The sequence below is a fragment of the Stegodyphus dumicola genome, chromosome 7, assembly GCF_044657685.1.
Source record: "Stegodyphus dumicola isolate Sdum_Otavi_A_Nest chromosome 7, ASM4465768v1".
Taxonomy (NCBI): domain Eukaryota; kingdom Metazoa; phylum Arthropoda; class Arachnida; order Araneae; family Eresidae; genus Stegodyphus; species Stegodyphus dumicola.
The window spans coordinates 67,791,209-67,810,663 of NC_140774.1; the positions used below are offsets into that span (position 1 = coordinate 67,791,209).

The window sequence follows — 19,455 nt, forward strand, 5'->3', positions numbered from 1 at the left end:
TTTCATACTTAGTGTAAGTCAAGGTTTCCTTGCAGGTTTATAGGAAAATAAACCATAATCTTTAGTCAAACATCTTGAAATAGTACTTGGACAGACGTTGGTACCCTGTGCAGCCATAGCAGCTCTAATTTTATCGCAAGAGGTTGTTGGACATCAAGTGGACATGCTTCTTATCACACGTTCATCATGTATACATGTTTTTCTTGGGCGGCCGCTTCTCTTAAGATCCATATAATTTCCCGAAATTTTGAATTTACTCATAGATTGATGCACATCTGACTTGCCGACATTTACCTTCAAATTTATTTCACATTCAGAAAAACCAACGTCATGCAGGACCACTATTTTTGCCCATTTTTCAATAGCAAGTGAAGGCTTTTTACCCATTACAAACATTATACATGCTTTTTACCTATTACAAACATTGTACACAAAATCCAATAATGAACTAGTGATAAATGAGACCATGTTATACATTTAGCATTACAAAGAGTTTGATGCAATCATGAGGGAAAATGGTGCAATCTGTTAAAATACAGGAAAACAGCTACTTGGTCTTAAAATGACTGTAATAGCTCAAAATATTTTGAAAAATCATAAGTTTATCTTCTTTACAAGTCGGAGTATAGTTCTCTCATCATCATCAGCATCATCATAATAATAACAATAAAGAGCTTAGGAAGGTTATTTCAAAGAAAAAATTTTTACCATTTATTTTAAATAACTGTTTATATTTGTCATGTGCCTGTGCATCGAAACATTCTTTTTAACCCTCTGAACGGCTTGGGTTTTTGGACCTGTCATGAAGACCTGTATTTAGAGAGCCTTTATTAGCTAAGTTTGTATTTTACTTACTTTAGGCTCTATTTTCATAAATTTAGATTTATTAAGATTATATTTATATTATTAAAGAAAGTATGCAAAATATTGTAAATTATATATATATATATATTTTTTTGTCACTTGGTATATATATATATATATACCAAGTGACAAAAAAATCTCATGACCAGATAAAGCCGGGCATGGCGCTCAGAGGGTTAAGAGTCATCTGATGAACATTTCGAATGCTTACCTGATAAGACATCTTCCTTTAGAGTCAGTTTGATCATCTTTTTTCTTTTTAAACATGACAAGTTTGATTTTTTGGATGATGTCTCAAACGCAGAATTTATACACAATTTACATATGATGCAACTAAAATTAATTATCATATTAATAAAATAATTATTAAAATTATCAATTAAAATTTTATTTACTGATTTTATCATATCTTTGACAGTACATCTGATTTACATATGAAAAAGCTATACCAAGAAAAATTGAATGTTTTTTTAAAATACAAAATACTAGGAGGATACTAGCAGTCACATAAAATAAAAAAGCTTAGTTAAATTCATTATTACAAACATTAATGTTATAAGCCTTCAATATAATGCATTTTATTTTTACAGTGTGTATTTTTTGCCACACTTGTTATGTTATAAAACAATTAAAACTGAAAGAGAAACTTTCTTCATTATAAGTATTTTCCATGACTTAAGTCAATTAAAATAGGCTTCCCACTCTCGCTCCCATATTTATAAGATTAAATCCAATATAAAAGAAAGAGAAGAGCATTATTGCATAATAATAGCTTACAGAAAAAAGAATTTAAATGAAATGACATACATTAACCCCTTCGAGCCGGGTAGCGAAAACGCGCGCTTATCGCTGAGGCTGGCAGTGTCTTACGCGAGTGTCTCTCCAGGGCCGGAGGCTTTTTTGCTACTAAGCCTAAATCCATGAAATTTCCGAAGGATCAACGCATTGTTTAATAATGCTCTATAGAGTATTTAAACGGTTTATGCTTTATAAATATTTATATATATATACTTTAATTACCTTATTTCTTGTTTAAATGCATATTTTACACATTTTATTTTAATTACTCACCATTTTATGAATTTTAACATTATACATCTGAAAACTAAATATATTACTTAAAATTCTCTTTTCGTATGAAAAATTTGAAAACGGGGATCTACACACAGTCCTACGTTACATTTCTTGCACTCGTAATAACTCATTTGCCGTTTTGGAGGATTTTTCCGGGAATGTGAACAAACGAAGCATCGTCGTCTCATTTTCTTATCAGTCTCTTCTGAACAAAGTTTTGGAAAATGTCTTTCAGTTAATCTTTCAGAATCAATATCAGAATATCAGAATTTCAGAATCAATATCTGATATATTTTGCATTATTTCTTCTATTTCATGCTCTGTTAAACATTTTCGACGCTTCGACATTGCAACGGTAAAAACAAAGAATTCACGTCTAACAAGATCTAATTATTTTCTAAAAACTGAACTGCAAACCGAAATACCCAACGCTTTAGAGCAAATAAAACTTCTCTACTTACAGTAAACAACTACCACATGCGAATAAAGTGCGATTTAAAGAGATGTCATAAATCACGCCATTCGGAAACATTTATTTCCCCGTTTGTTTATATAATCAAAAACATGTGTATGTGAGTCATGCTTCTCTCATTTCAAGTAGAAGGTCTAATTTACATGTATCTGAAACCATATGGACATACAGTGCCATCTTGTGGCAGAAATTATAGTTTGAAAAACGTTCCAAAGTACTGGCACAAATACGTGACAGTCAGTAGAGAATGAAAGAATCCTCTGGCACGCCTGCGTGTCGGCCGGTAGGTAAGTGCGTTCGTTGCTGGCACGTATACGTGACAGGGGTTAAGCAAATCATCCCACAGCAACAAATCAGACATAGTTTACTTTTTATCTATCCTTTCCTAACCCGAAAACTGCAAAAAATAACACATATACAAAATTGCATTTTATGAACTACATGTGGATAACTAACTAACCTCAAGTTTGATGTGTGCTTGTTTGCAAATAGCAATGTGGCTTCCCAAGTTGGCGTACTCTTTATGTTTTTGCAGAAATGCATTTCGACACTTCAAAATCTCCCTAACCCATTTTAATATTTCTGTGTAATTCATAATCTGGTGCTGAATGAGTTTCTGAGAAATTGAAAACAGCACCTGGGAGCTGAAAAAAAAAAATATAATTACAGATATATGAAAAGAAATAGAAGCATAAGCTTTAAAAAATAGTTTAATTACAGTAAAAATTATGGTAAAGCATTACAAGAAATCCCCTGGTAAATCCCCCTCTACTCTGCAATAAAATTTCTTGCTTAATATAAAATATGCAATATATATCAGCAGAAATAAAAATGATTGGTAGCATTTTATTCTTCATGTGAATTTTCAAAAGAGTTTACTTTCAAATTTGAGTGAATATCATCTTAAACGAAATAAAATACCAAGTAATTTCAGACCTAAATTTTTTTATAACAAGAAAAACAACAGTTCCTTGATAAAAGCACATTGGATGAACGTGCATATGACAAAAGCACCCCCCCCAGGAAAGCACTATGATTGCCCATGCAACAAATATCTATATAAATAAAAGCTCCATTTTTAATCAATATAAATTGTACTTATGATTGCACTTACAATAAATGGATTATTTGAGTCTGATTTTTGATGTCTCTAATATATGTCAATATTTATCACTACTTTATTTATTTCATTAGCTCAAAAACAAACTTTTCAGCTTTCTGCTTAAGTAGTTATGTAATGATTTAACAATAAATCTGAAAATGTATTTATTTATGAATGTGTGAAAATGGAAACTATCACTGTGAATTTTCTCAAAAGCTATTTTTAAAATTATATGACTAATTACATATATGTTTCAGTATTAAAAATGGGGGAGATGTTAATAATCAAAGAAGAGAATATATTATTTGCATAATTATAATGGAATACTTTTTAATCTTCTTTTAGTTCTTGATTTTAAATGCAATGCAATATTACTGCGCTGAAAGAGAGTTTTCAAGAAACTGAGTCGGTACAAAATGGTTTTCTCGGTTTCTCGGGGCTAGAATCATTTACAGTAACACTAGTGTTTTCCAACAACCATTACAACTTTACTAGAAACACACAATCAATAACGTTAACCATATTTTTTTCCATATCTCAAGAGCGACTCACATTCGGATATTAGCTGAAAAATTTAGCTTTAGTAGCCAGCACTGGATTCCATCTTTCTAGAATTTCTTACCTACCTTTAATAAATAAGATAAAATAATAAATTAATAAATATTTTTTTTCCTTCTTTGAAGGAAGCTTATATATTAAGGATGTCTTTTTTTTTAATTATTTGCCAAGTATCAGAAAGTTACTTTCCAGAAATAGTCAATGTTTAAGTAATGCAATAAAAATGAGGCAGAATTATCAGCAGTAATATATGTCTTAAAGCGTAAAGTATTTTTTACATAAACAGTTTCTTTCAGTGTTAATTTAAATTTGTGGAAAATTATTCTGATATTAATTATAACTGAAAATAATTAACATAAAAAAAATTGAAGCACGGCAATATTGCATTAAAAACAAAGCAAAGAATATGAGACTTGTTCAATTTTAAATCATAGGCATTATTTTTAAATTACTAATGCAAATAGGAATTTTACATGCATCACAAGTGCGCAAAGTAAATTATTGAAGCATAAAAAATCACAATCTTAATGTTTTAACTGCTTTTATTATATTTATATGAGTAATAGTTTGTTTTGACCTTTGTATTTTGTTAGAACTGATGATAATTCAAAATTATATGTAATTTAAAATTATAATAAGAAATAAGTTGCAGAAGTTAGTCTAAATACATACTACCATTTTTTTATAATTTTAACCATAATTACACCCGTATTTTTTTCCTAATATTGTTAGATATTAATTTTAAAGTGTTTCTTTCCCTCACTAGATGGCTCTGGGGGTTTCACCAGTGACAGAAAATTTAACCTTGGTTTTATATGTATATATATATATTGTAATATCTTGTTATTTAATAAATAAATATAATTATTGTTGAAGTGGCAACGCCATATTTGTATTAAACCGTTACTCAGCATTGTGAAATATTGTTTTAAAAAAATTAGAATTCTGAAGATTTTACCAGCTAGGAGTAGTATGAAAATTTTGCCACTTAAGAAATGTATAAAATTTGTATATCACCATGAACTAGAAATAAAATTTATGTTCTACTAAGAAGATTGTCTGTTTTGTAAATTACTGCAAAATACATTACAGTCTTAATTAATTGGAGGTTCCACCGAGATACGGGAAATTAGGAGTGCGATTATCAATTTCGATGGTGCTTGTCTCCTAATCCCAGAAATTTACTGAATTTTTTTAGAACAAGTTTGCTAATACCAATTGCCAAGCTTGTTTATTTCAAGGAGAAATGGAAAGTCTGCCATTTTAAAGCCAGATTTGAAGCGGATCATTCAAAGGTTATCTTCTGTGCTTCTGTAACTTGCATCCGAGCAAAAACTGTCAAAAATAGGATATTGCTGATCTCTGAAGATAAGATTAACTTTTGGTTTTCTTAAAAAATATTTTATTGAATTTTAATACTTTGTTTCAGAATTATAGTTTATCGTTTAAGATTTTGTTTAAAATAACTGACACTAAAAATATTCAATTTATAAACTGATATTTGTGGTAAAGAAGTATTTTAAAATTATTATTTATGCTTTACTTTTATTTGTATTGAAATTTTATGTTGATAATTGATATGTGTAAGCCATCCCGGCATTTATAAAAAAAAGAACTGCTAGCTTAGTTTTGAATTTGTTGCCAAGCAGGCATGTGAAAAATAAGTAATAACGTCAAACTGACGTAGTGTGATTTGATTATACTGCTGAATTGGCAAAGATTTTTTCTTAGTTCTCGCCATCCAGGCGTGTGGTAGATAGTAACGTCATCCTGACGTATTACGTATAGACGTAAAGTCGTATAGATAGTAAAGTCGTCAAACTGACGTGGGTAAAATTCCATTGTATTGCCTAACTGGCAAAGGTGTTTATATAGTTATAGCTAACCAGACTTGTGAATAGTGAGTTAAAACGTCAACCCGATGTAGTATTTAGTATTTTGGGCCAACCTGGCAAAGTTGTTTGAATAATTCTCTCCAATTGGTTAGTGTGAATTTCGTATTTGAGAAATTAAGTCTTGCCACAAATTATACATTTTTAGTAAAAGTACAATCTTTTAGATTCAATTTCAAAAGGAAGCCTAATAAAGGTAACTTGTGTCAACATGTCGTTCTTAGCTAGGATTAAAAAACAGGATTTAAAAGTACTAGCAGAAGAGTTAGGTTTAACCGTGAAACCTGAATTTAAGATTGCTCAGTTGCATAAACTGATTACTGAAAGTCACGATTATGATGAGGAGTTTACTCGAGAACTACCGGCTGCAATTAGAGAAGAAAGGGAAAGAAAAGAAGAATGCGAAAGAGAAGAAAGAGAAAAAGAAAAGGAATGCGAAAGAGGAGAAAGAGGAAAAAGAGAAAGAGAAAAAGAATGCGAACGAGAAGAAAGAGAAAGAGAAAAAGAACGCGGAAGAGAAGAACGCGAAAGGTAAGAAAGAGAAAAGGAACACGAAAGAGAAGAAAGAGAAAGAAGAGAAGAGCGTGAAAGAGAAGAGCAAATTAGAGCCTTTGAGCTACAGAAACTTCAGTTGGAAGCAATGGCTGCAACAGCACAGCTGGTAGAAACTACGCAGTTACCTGAGCAGCCTTTAAAAATCAGAATTCACGATGTCATGCCACGTTTCAACCATAAAGAAGATGAAATAAGTTTATTTCTGGTGTTATTTGAGCGTCAAGCTAAAATAATGAATATACCTGCTGAAAATCAAGTGACTCAACTTATTTCATTGCTGCCTCCTGACATTGTTCAGCTTATTGCTAGAGAACCAGAAGAGGACGCGGAAAAGTATGAATATGTAAAAACTTTACTGTTACAACGATTTAAATTGAGTGCGGAAAAATTTCGACAACTATTTAATAAACACCAAAAATCTGCTGAAAGTACTTGGTATGATTTCTACTATGAATTAAAGAATTATTTAAAAGGATGGCTTAACGGATTAAACATTAAAACTTTTGAACAGCTAAAAGATCTCATGCTGGTTGATCAAATAAAAAAGCGTACTTCTCCTGATTTCAAAGAACATTTTATGGATCAATGGACAACCATCATTTCACCTACTGAAATGGTTAAGAAAATTGAAGATTTTGAAGATGTGAGAAAAACAATAAAATCGAAATTTTCTGCCAATCAGACTGAGAAAATTAACAAAGGATCATTTAAACCACGTTATGATAATTCTGTGAAAAAAATAGAGCATCCGCCTCATTTTAAGCATTCTGATAGATGGGATGATTCAAAATACAAGAAAGATCATCAGCAAAGGAATCAGTTCCAAAACAAAAACCAAAAAAAATTATATGACAAAAGATATCGACCACGTTGTTTTGAGTGTGGATCATACGAACATTTTAAGCCTCAGTGTCCTCGCTTAAAACCAAATGAAAAGGTAAATTGCGTATCTCCGAATGATGATTTGTTAGAGACATATGCAATTAACGGTTTAGTGAATGGGTATGAAATGCCTATTCTTCGAGACACAGGAGCCACTGTTGATGTTATTTCTCAAAAATACATTGATAACGCAAAAATGACTGGAGAACATGTCTGGGTACAATATCTTTTAAATGACCATTTAGTGTGTCTACCGTTAGCGGAAGTTGACTCACCTTATTTACCTGGTGATTCATCTACTATGGATAATGTGTGTGATTATTCCTCTACAAGTTTCCCAGTTCCTACTTCTCCAAAAAGCAAAGATGTGTTTGACAGTTTGTTAACAGCAGATCAAAGAACTTCTGATAAAAGAACTCATGAAGGTGCTTCTAAAGCTAAGAAATTAAAAATACGTTCAGGATCTATGCACGCATCAGAAAACTTAGCAAAGAGGCACAAACATGATGAAGGATACTCAAAGTTGCCACATTCAATGAGAGTGCAAGTAGCAGATAAGAACAAAGATTCATCTCGCAAAGAACAAAAATTATCTGAGAAGAAAGAATTGACAAAATTAAACGATTCTCGGTTACAAGTTCCAGATGAATTGCTAAGTTCTGGAGTTGAAATGCAAGTCAAGGAGAAGTTTTTAAAGAAACTAAACAGACAAGAGCGAGTTGTTGAAGAAGCAAAACTGCCACAAAAGCCTTTGGCACACTCACCTGATTTCAATAAAGAGTTTATTTTGCAAATTGATGTTTCAGACTCTGGTATGGGTGTCATTTTAGCTCAAAAAGATTAACGAGACAATGAACATCCAGTATTATACCACAGTAAGAAGTTTACAGAAACTGAAAAAAAGTATTCTACCACAGAAAAGGGATGCGCTGCCATAATATTTGCTATAAAGAAACTTCAATGTTATTTAGAGGGGCATACTAAATTCCTCATCATGACTGATCATAATCCCTTAGTTTGGCAAAAAAAATAATGTGAGTCTAAATCCATGACTTATGAGATAGGCACTAGTACTACAACCCTACAATTACACGATTGTTCATTGAAGTGGTAAAAATCATAAAGATGTAGACACATTAAGTTGTACTCCCTGGCCTGATTAAATAATTTGTTTCTCTATATAGATAAAAAAAATATATTTTGTTCCTTCCTCTCTTCCTCAGTGTATGTTATTATGTTATATCCTGTATTTCAATTCTGTATTGTGCTGATATTGTTGTTTTGGAAAAAAAAAAAAGAAAAAGAGAAAAAAACCGTAAACTTTAATTTATAAAAATATAAATTAAAGTTTATCTGAAGGGGGGAAAGGTTGTAATATCTTGTTATGTAATAAATAAATATAATTATTATTGAAGTGGCAACGCCATATTTGTATTAAACCGTTACTCAGCAACGTGAGATATTGTTTTAAAAAGATTAGAATTCTGAAGATTTTACCACTGTTTTGTAAATTACTGCAAAATACATTACAGTATATAGATAGATATATATATAGATAGATAGATAGGCAGATAGAAATATTGATTATATTACCTTTTAAGATTAATTTTAGTAAAATTATCTTAAAAGAGTGAATACATAGTAAGTTCAATTCCGAAAATTGTTTTAAAGTAATTTGAATGTAATTTGTTAAAAATGTTTAATGGGGACTTGAAATAAATCATGAATAAAAAAATTTCAATTGTAAAAGGAAATGAATTAAAAGCAAGTATCGTATTTGAAGGCATATAAGACGCACTCTTATTTAGAAGGCGACACCCAAGGGAAAAGTTTCAATAATACTCACGACAGCGCAGTACCACAATAACTTAAAATGTGGTTTCTTTTAGTTCTCACGTTTCGTAAAAGCCAAATAAACAATCACTGAATGCAATTACCAAACATAGTTTTTTAAGGAAAATTAACAAACGGCAAGCTATTTTGAACATGATATGTAAATTTCAATAATGAATAAATGTATGAACGGTAAGCAATCAAACATAATACAAAATAAAGCAGAAACAACAAAAAACACAGATTCAAGGAAAATGTTGCCTATCATGATGTAAGAACTTTGTTAAAGCTTCGAACTAAGCGTGACACACATCGTGAACAAACTTTAAATTTAGTAGAAAAAATAAACAAATATTTGAATGAATCGCATATCAACATAGATGTATGTGATTCATATTTAGAACAGTTGAATAGTAAAATTGAAATTATTAACATACTAAATAGATTGATGAATTGTTGAAAGAAGAACAAGAAATTAAGGATGAAATTAACACAGTAGATGAATATAACGAAAAAATAATACCAGTTAAAGTAAAGTTGCAAAACAAAATTAAATCAATTGGAAAGGTTCCATGTCAGTCAGGTGAACAAACAGTAAAGAAGAACAAGAAATTAAGGATGAAATTAACACAGTAGATGAATATAACAAAAAATAATACCAGTTAAAGTAAAGTTGCAAAACAAAATTAAATCAATTGGAAAGGTTCCATGTCAGTCAGGTAAACAAACGGTAAATCCAGAAAATGTTCACGTAGAAAATAAAACTTTGCATTTAGAAAACAGAACTAAACTTCCTAAACTTTCGCTTCCTCAGTTCTACGGTGAGCCTTCAGAATATTTAGATTTTTGGAATCAGTTTGAGAATTCTGTGCATAATAATTCTAATTTAACTGAAGTTGACAAATTTTGCTATTTAAAGTCATTATTAGATGGTAAAGCCCTAGCTAGCAGTAAAGGATTCTCAATTACTCCAGAGAACTATAAACAGGCTGTTAAATTAATTTCTGAAACATTTGGCCAAAGAGACATTTTAATAAATGCTCACTTGTCAAATTTATTAAATCTGGCACCTATAAAAAATGCTTCTAACATCCAGGCTCTTCGTCACCTTTATTTTGAAGCCCAAACTCAAATTAGATGTTTAGAGGAATTAAATGTCAAATCGGGAACATACACAAATATACTGACTAACATAATACTAAGAAATCTGCCAGGAGAATTGACTTTTGAATTTTCTAAGCAAAATATAAATAATTGTCATAATGTACAGGAATTGATGAAGTTTTAACATAATGCTTTTAGTGCAAGAGAAAAAGCATTCCGTATTAATTCTAATAATGTATCATCATATAATAATTAATTTTCATTCTAACCAACACAAACAAAACGATTTTCGAAATCAGAAACGAAACTTCCCTCCGAGTAATAATAATCAACATGCGTCAGTAACAGAATTTATGGCGAAAACTTCCCAAGTTTGTTTCTTCTGCGGTCAAGGTCACTGTAAGGCTGAATGCAAAAACATGACTGTACAACAAAAAAAGGGATAAATTAATTAAAGAAAGGAGATGTCTGTTGTGTTGTAACATAAACTGCTTTGTGAAAAAATGTAATGCTAAAAAGCGTTCATTCTGCTTTGGTAGACATGCCAAAGCTATTTGTTTTAAATTTGAAAATTCTAGCAAGTGTAAATCTAATTCAAAACCGGAAGAAGAAAAACCAAAGGAAATGGAAATTCAGCCTACTATTTTGAATTCAGTTGTAAATGATAGGAATGCGATTTTATTGCAGTGTGTTAGGTCAGAAATTGTTGGTTGTAAATCGTCAGGTATAGTTATTGCAATGTTTGATAACAGTAGTGAAAAGAGTTTTATTAAAAGAAATGTATCTTTGAAGTTGGGATTAAAATGTCTAGGGTCAGAAACATTAAAGATTTATTCATTTGCAGCAAAGGATCTTTGGTTGCAAACATGTCGCAGAGCTGAAGTGAGATTGCGAAACATTTTAGATGGAAAAGAAGTCGTAATACGGGCGTTGGAAACAGATGAAATTTTGAAGGCTGTGATTAATTTGCCAAATAAGAGTACAAGAGCTGAAATGGAAGCCAAGGGATTATCTTTAACGTGGGGATATAATCAAGCATCAGATGATAATGAAATTTCCTTGTTAATAGGTATAGATTTTTATTGGAATTTGACAAAAGGTTTTGAAAGGTTAAATACGTCTTTGGTAGCTGTAAACACAAAACTTGGATGGTCCTTGAATTGTGGTGATACAAGTAAAACAGCTGCTGTAAACTTAGTTTTGGGTGATCAAAGCACTGTGTCAGCTGAACTCAGGCGTTTCTGGGAACAGGAAAGTTTAGGTATTGAAAACAAGGAAGCGGAGTGTTTGACTTTAGTGGAACAGGAAATACTTGATGAATTTAATAATTCTGTTGGGTTCGTAGATGGAAGGTATTGTGTAAAGTTGCCGTGGAAACCAGGCATGCAGGAGAAATTAGTAAAAAATAGAGAAGTGGCTCCGAAACGTTTCGATGGTCTGCTTAGGAGATTTAGAAATAATACAGATTTTTTTTAGGATTATAAAAAGGTAATTGATGATTATCGTAAGGAAGGTATCATTGAGAATTCGTCCTCAGATATTGAAGTGTCATATTCTGAGCATTCATTCTACTTACCCCACCACACGGTCATTCGCAAGGACAAATCTGCTAGTTGACTTGTTTAATGGTTCTTGAATCATGTTTAATGGTTCTTCTCATGAAGGAGGACAACTTTCGATTAATGACTGTTTATTTAAAGGACTAAACTTGGATCCAAACCTATTTGAAATGATTTTAAAGTTTCGACAAAATACAATCGCCTTCACAGCGGATATAAAGCAAGCATATCTACAAATTTTGATCGATCCATGTGATAGAAAATTTACTAGATTCTTCTGGACTGATGATATCGGTTCCAATTCATATCAAGAAATGAACTTCAGTTTTATTTGGACTAAAACCAAGTCCATATTTATTAGCTGCAACTCTGAAATATCATTTTGATAAATATAAACAAGAATTTCCTGATACTTGCAAATTACTGTCAGAATGGTTTTATGTCGACGATTTGATTGGAGGCGAAGAAGACTTGCAAACGGCTTTGAAAATTACAACTGAAAGTGTAGAAATTCTTAAAAGAGGTAACATGATATTATGAAAATGGAAAACCAATTTCACGGAACTGTGGAAAGATGCTGAGTTCGACATCGATGAGGAAACGAGCTCAAGTATGGGACTTGACTCACCATCCAAGGTGTTGGGTCTAGTTTGGAATCCAGATGCGGACAGTCTATCTTTCAACGTGAAAGAACTATCAAAGTTTGTCAAGAATGGAACTGCTTTGAAAAGGTTTATTCTTCGAGATCCTATCGGATTTCTTGGACCTTTCATCATAAAGCTGAAGTGCATTCTACAAGAACTGTGGAGTCATGACATGGACTGGGATGACAAACTTCCATCGTCACTGGATCACAAGTGGCAGTTGTGGTGCACTGAAGTCGAACACTTAGAAGATCTCCAAATTCCTAGATGTTCTTTTTCAAATTTGAACTGTAAATTTATTTCATTTGAAATTCATTCTTTTACAGATTCACCTCTTTTAGCCTATGGAACTGTGTTGTATTTAAGAACTATATCTGAAGATGGAAGGATAAGTATTACTTTTATTTGTTCTAAAAGTCATGTAGCTCCTCTGAAAAGTCTTACATTACAAAGACTGGAATTAATGGGAGCTTTATTGCCTGCAAGATTAGTATATCAAGTAAGTAAATGTCTTAAATTTAATACTTCTAGTTATTTTTGGACCGACTCAGTGGTTACGTTATGTTGGATTAAGGGACAATCTTATAAATACAAAACTTTCATAAAAATTAGAATAGAAGAAATTCAATTTTTATCAGATACCAATAATTGGGCTCATTGCCCTAGTAAGGATAATCCTGCAGATATCTTGTCCAGAGGAATTTCTGCAGCAAATTTAGCTACAAACCAGTTTTGGTCCACCCTGGCTAAGGCAATCACATGAATACTGGCCTACTGAAAGAGAAAACTTAAAATCTACAGACATAGACTTAGAGCTAAAAAAAGAATTTGAAAGTACAGTGCAAAATAAGTGTTTGGTAGAAAATTCGAAATTTATTTTACATTTAAGGAAATATAGTTGTTTGTTAAAAATACTAAGAGTAACTGCACTAGTTAAATGGTTTGTTAATAAACTTCAAAAACAACAAACGACTGCAGGTCCCTTCACAGAAGAACAACTTCAAAATGCTGAAATAGTCTGGATAAAACATGAGCAAAACATAGAGTTCAACTTAGAATTACAGAACCTTAAAAATGAAAAGTCAATTCCTAAAAACTCTCCACTTTCAAATTTAGCCCCATTTCTTGACAGTTGTGGTGTATTGCGCATAAAAGGAAGATTAGAAGAAGGAGCATTTACAAAGGATGAAGCTTACCCTATGCTTCTTCCTAAGCAGTCTAAGTTTACATTTCAATTTAAAATTATCATTCAAGAACATAATAAATTTTTTTTTGGTGGAGTTACATTTACGCTAGCCAAAATTAGGTCTAGATTTTGGATTCCACGATGTAGACAAATTATAAAAAGAATATTAGGTAACTGCCTAATTTGTCAAAAGTATAAGTTGAAACCAGCTAAGCAAATAACTAGTCAACTACCTAAAAGTAGAATTACTGAAAAACCCTCCTTTTACTGTAACTGGCATAGATTTCACTAGCCTAGTTTTAATAAAATCAGGAAAGGATATGCCTCAAAAGGCTTATATAACATTATTTACATGCAGTGTTACTAGAGCTGTACACATAGAATTAATCACAAATATGTCAACAAAAAATTTTATTTTGTCATTAAGGAGATTTTTAGCTAGGAGAGGAAATTGTAAAGTTATCATTTCCGACAATGCTAAGAGCTTTAGAGCCACTAATGAAATTCTTAAAGAATTTGCAAAAATTATAATAGATTCAAAAATTGAAAGATTTCATATCATTGCGCCTCACACGCCTTGGTGGGGTGGTTTTTATCAAAGATTCTTTGAGAAAGATTCTCAGAAGGGCTCTTCTTAACTTTGAAGAAATGATGACTATTCTATCAGAAATTGAGTTAGTTCTAAATCATAGACCTCTTACTGATGTCCACAATGAAATAAAAGAGCCACAAGCTCTCACACCTGCTCATTTCTTGTTTCCAGGGCAAGAAAATATTTCTTATCCTATACATTTCGCCGACCTTTTCAGGAATGAACCATTGAACAGGCAGACTTTGACTAAAATAAAAGTGTATCAAACTAATCTTTTGAAACAAATTTGGAAAAAGTGGAAGGAGAATTATCTTCTCAAATTACAGTCTGCGCACACTTTTCTAAATCCATCTCCTGAAAAGAATCTTAAAAAGGGTGAGGTTGTATTGCTGGAGGGGTCGACGAAATAAAAATTTTTATGGCCTATTGGAATTATAGAAGAAGTTTATAAAGGTAGAAATGGGTATGTGCATCCATGTTTGATTCGTACTTTTCAAGGACTTTATCGAAGACCCGTCCAACTGATCTATCCTTTTGAATTAAAGTTATATATATGTTTGTGTCATGTATTGTGAATTAAAGTTATATATATGTTTGTGTCATGTATTGTATTAATTTGCAATGTAGTTTTCAGTATTGATTTGTGATTATATCTACATATATTATAGATGTGTACTCTTAACAGAGCACAGGTGGGGTGTGTAAAAACTTTTCATAGTATAGAGGGCGCTGTTGCACCGAAAGATTGCTTCTGTGTGTTTACATTATGTAACTGTAGGTTCGCCATTGCAATGTGTCTGTATTACTGTGATATTTTTTGGCATTTCATTAAATGTAAATGAAAGATATCATCATGTACTTTTGTATACCAAATAAAGATAAAATTTAGACTGATGCAAACTCGTTGAAACAAAAATAGTGTTCGAACAAAAATCGTCAATCGTTATACTCGCTTTTCGAACTTCGCATTCGTATCATTGATTGCTTTGTAATACATGAAATTAGACTTTAATCACTTTCAAAACCACAAAAATCCTTTTCACTATCATCATCATCGAAAACGAGAATATCGTCATCACTAATATCACCTTCTTAGAATAATGCGTCATCTTCTGTTCCGTCAAGAACATTACTGATTCCGCACTTCTGAAGGGACTTAACAATTACTTCAGCCTTTACATCCTCCCAAGATCTTTTTACTCACTCGCACACTTGTGAAATAAGAGTGCCGCTTCATTCTACCTGAGGGTGTGATGTGGCTCTCCTATCCACTTGTTCCATCGTTCTCACACTTTTTCCTTAAATGGCTTATTCACCGATACATCTAAAGGCTGCAATTGGCTAGTCAGTCCACCAGGAATGACAGCTATCTGGGTTTTTAATTCTCTCGCTTTATTCTTTATGGTCTCAGTTCTATGGGCACTAAACTGATCCAAAACCAAAAGAGAGGGTTTTCTTAAGAGTCCATCAGGTCGCCTCGTCCATACGTTCTGTAACCACAGTTTCATTCCAGCTTCGTCCATCCAGCCTTTCAGATGAACATGAACAATTACACATGTTGAAAGTTTTTCTTTCGGAGGTGTTTTTCTTTTGAATATGAAAAACGGTGGTAGTTTTGTGCCATCAGTACAACATGTTAGAACTACTGTATATCGGGTTTTTCATGACCTGTGGTTTTTATGATTATTGATTTAGAACCTATGATACTCACAGTCTTGTTGGATGGTACATCAAATGTGAGTGGAATTTCATCCATTTCCTATTTGACCGAGCTCAAAAGAAGTTTTCTTGCGTGCATTTTCTGTGCAATAGTTGTTTATGTGTGCATTGATAAGCCTTGCCTTTTCATGAACCTGAAGTACCAGTCCTCAGACCCTGAAAAGTTCTGATTCCTATGTTTTTCTGCAAATCCTTTGGCCTCATTGATTATCATTTTGGTTGAAACACTTATCCTAGATTTCCTCTTATCTATCACCCACATTTTTACGGCATTTTCAAGTTCAGGCCAAGATGGAGCTGAGCATCAAAGGTTATGTTTTTGTTTTTTAGAACTTAAGTTAGTTTTTAGCTTATTTGGATTAAATTTAAATCAATTGTATTTATATTGAAATGATCTGCAGATATTAAAACTTATTTTAATTATGGATTTAAAAATTACAAAGCCATCAAATATAAAGAGAATGACATAAAAGTAATGATCCTGATGGCACTGTGGGAAAACTAACTTTATACCTATCTTCAGACCAGGTAACGACCATCAGAACAAGTGCCTGTCTCTGCCATAAGGATATTCTATTCACATTACGTTTTCTACAGGTCTTCTGCTGTGCCACAATAATGCAGCATTGGAATTTTGAACATTATTGTGCCATCTACTGTGTATGCATTGCACAATGTTCATGCATGCATGTGTGTGTGTGAATATGCAATCTTGTAATTTCAACGGAAGATGGCAAAACCATCAGAATTAACAATGTCAATACTCCTCCTTTTATACAATTTGGAAACACTGCTAAATTTTCTTATTCAAAAAGTTTTTTAAAACTACATTGTTTATCAAAGAATATCAAATATTTGTTAATGGTACAATCTCTAGTTCCATCAAATACTGGACATGTAAACTTATCTTTATCTGAACAATATATGAAACATTTTCAGATTGGTACACCTTAGATTGAAATCGTGTTTCCATCTAAAATTTTGTCAAAATCAATAAATCCTTTACTTAAACCACATTAAAACATTACAAACAAATAAAAAACATTAGAATTACTTACTTTATTAATTACTTACTTTATAGAAATGTAAAAATTCTAAAAGCACATTATTAACAAAAACCTTTTTCAAGAAAATATTAGTAAGTTTTTCATTTCATTAATGAAAATTTTTATGTTTCTTAAAAAAAAAATAATAATAATTCCCGATGTACACTGTAACTTTTTTTTATTTTTTAATGCTGGGGGGGGGGAATAGAAACCAAATTTATTTCACTTTTTATCAAGCAAGTGATTTTTGAAAAAGATGAATACTTTTTATAACACACTGAAATCAACACATTTTATAATGCACTAAAATTAAACAATTGATACTTTTCAACTGGTGAAGTGGAGCACAGAACTCACTTTTTTTATCACTGAAGGAATTTTGATATCATACACTTACTGAAATCACTACACGGAAAAAATGAAATAGAGGACATGACTTTTAAAAGACACACTTTTGACAATATACTCGACCACAAATGCACTGCATAATTATTCATGCACTGACCTCGACCCATTTTCATAGCAGTACATTCACTGGATTGCTGATAGTAAATGCCAATTAAAGCTGCTGCTTCCTAATCAATCTATGAGTCATTCTTTTCTTTTGAAATCTTTTTATGGATCACTGAAATCAAAATATTTTAGATATTTACCATTTGTAATGTAATCTACGAGTCATTCTTTCCTTTTGAAATCTTTTTATGACACACTGAAATCAAAATATTTTAGATGATATTTACCATCTGTAACATTGTTGATTTTGAATTTCCATGATGAATTTTTCACTCGTATACCTGCATTTACAACATCCTGTTGACCTTCTGTGATATACTGTAGTTTTTGCAGAAGATGAAAGCAATTCACTTTTTAGTCTGGGCCAAAAAAAGTGCTCCATAGATCTGACTGCAGTGAAAAATCACAACTGGCTTGATGGTTACAATGGTTAAAACATCATTTCTATTTTGAACAGGAACTTATTCAGAAATACAGTTTTGCTTAATTTGGTACAATCCTATGGGTGCTAAATGTGCTCGACAATTTCTATATATGCAGTTTACACTTTAGACAACAGAAAAAGAAGCTTAGCAGAGTCATATGACCTTCCTTATCAGAGCAAGCAGCAAAAGAGTGATGTATCATAACTGAAGTAGTATTTATAAGCTCCGAACGTCTTTGTTTTAATCCTAAGCAGTGACTGGACAAAAGATTTTGCACTGTGATTACTGCAAGGTAAAGCATGATGTAAAATGGTGCAATATGGAACTATGAAGGGGATGTGTAAAATTAAGAATTTGATGTACCATTCCAATAGAGTTTAATATAGTAATACATTTTTCTTCATATTTTGATATCTTACACAGATATACATACATATATAGACATTAAGAAAACCAGTGCCAAATTTTCCAGTACCAAAGGGCATCAAAGCCAGGAAACAACTTTCCAATAAAGCAAAGTACAACAAATGCTGAAATCAAATGAAGGTTGATTTGCCTTTTTAACAGATAAGGGATATTCATTCTTTATGTCTCAAAGACAAACAACAAATGAACATTACTATCACAAGGTCCTCAAAGTGAACTTAGTTACTTAAAAACAAAGTAGGCATTTAGTAGTTCCACTACTTTTCTAATCTTTATATTGAGTCCACATGAAAAAAAATTCCACATATTTATAACTCATGAATGCACTCTATGCTTCATAAAACCAGTCTCATTACTTTTCTGCCATACATTGTAATTCATAGTCAACATTATGTTCCACAGTTGAAGTGTGTCTGCTACATATTTATTGCTAATTCTACAGAAAAATATTTTAATAAAATTTCTAGCTTCTGACTTATATAAGAAAAAGTTTCATTCCCAGTTAAAATTTTATTTATTTATAATAGCAAAATAATCTGTCTGCTTGTATCTCTAACATAATATGCAGCACAACATAACACAACATTATTGTGAAAGATCAAAGGAAAATCACAACAAAACAAACCTGACATCCCAGAAAGTATTAATAGGAGACTCTGGATTCCACATCTCAATATTTGATGGATCATGTAAAACAAGTAAAGCTTCCATTGCCTCTTGGGCTACATCAGGCATGGAGGGTTGATGAATCAAAGATACAAGACCATTTATCAACTCTAAGGTGCTGCTCTGGATTTCATGCCCAGCTTTCCCTTGATTCTGAAATTAAAATGCCATACGAGGAGCAAAAATATACACAAAATCTTATTAGCATTCTAAAATTTGATTGAGATTCACACTAATTCACAAATTATACAAGGAGATTCTGCTTGAACACTTTCATTTAAACTAAGATTGGATTCAGATGTAAAAGAAGAGTTAAAATAGTTAGCCTAACAATTAAACTCTT

The 19,455-nt window shown here is 31.8% G+C and overlaps 1 protein-coding gene across 3 annotated transcripts in view; it reads right to left on the bottom strand.

Annotated features, from left to right (window-relative positions):
• Positions 1-19,455, bottom strand: part of Nf1 (neurofibromin 1) — a 400,961-nt gene that overhangs the window by 268,888 nt on the left and 112,618 nt on the right. For all 3 annotated transcript variants that reach the window (XM_085820392.1, XM_085820391.1, XM_085820393.1), the window contains exons 14-15: positions 19,072-19,265; positions 2,871-3,054 (exon numbers count right to left, since the gene is read on the bottom strand). In XM_085820392.1, coding sequence (XP_085676518.1) covers positions 2,871-3,054; positions 19,072-19,265 — 378 coding nt within the window. The remainder of the gene's footprint in view (positions 1-2,870; positions 3,055-19,071; positions 19,266-19,455) is intronic.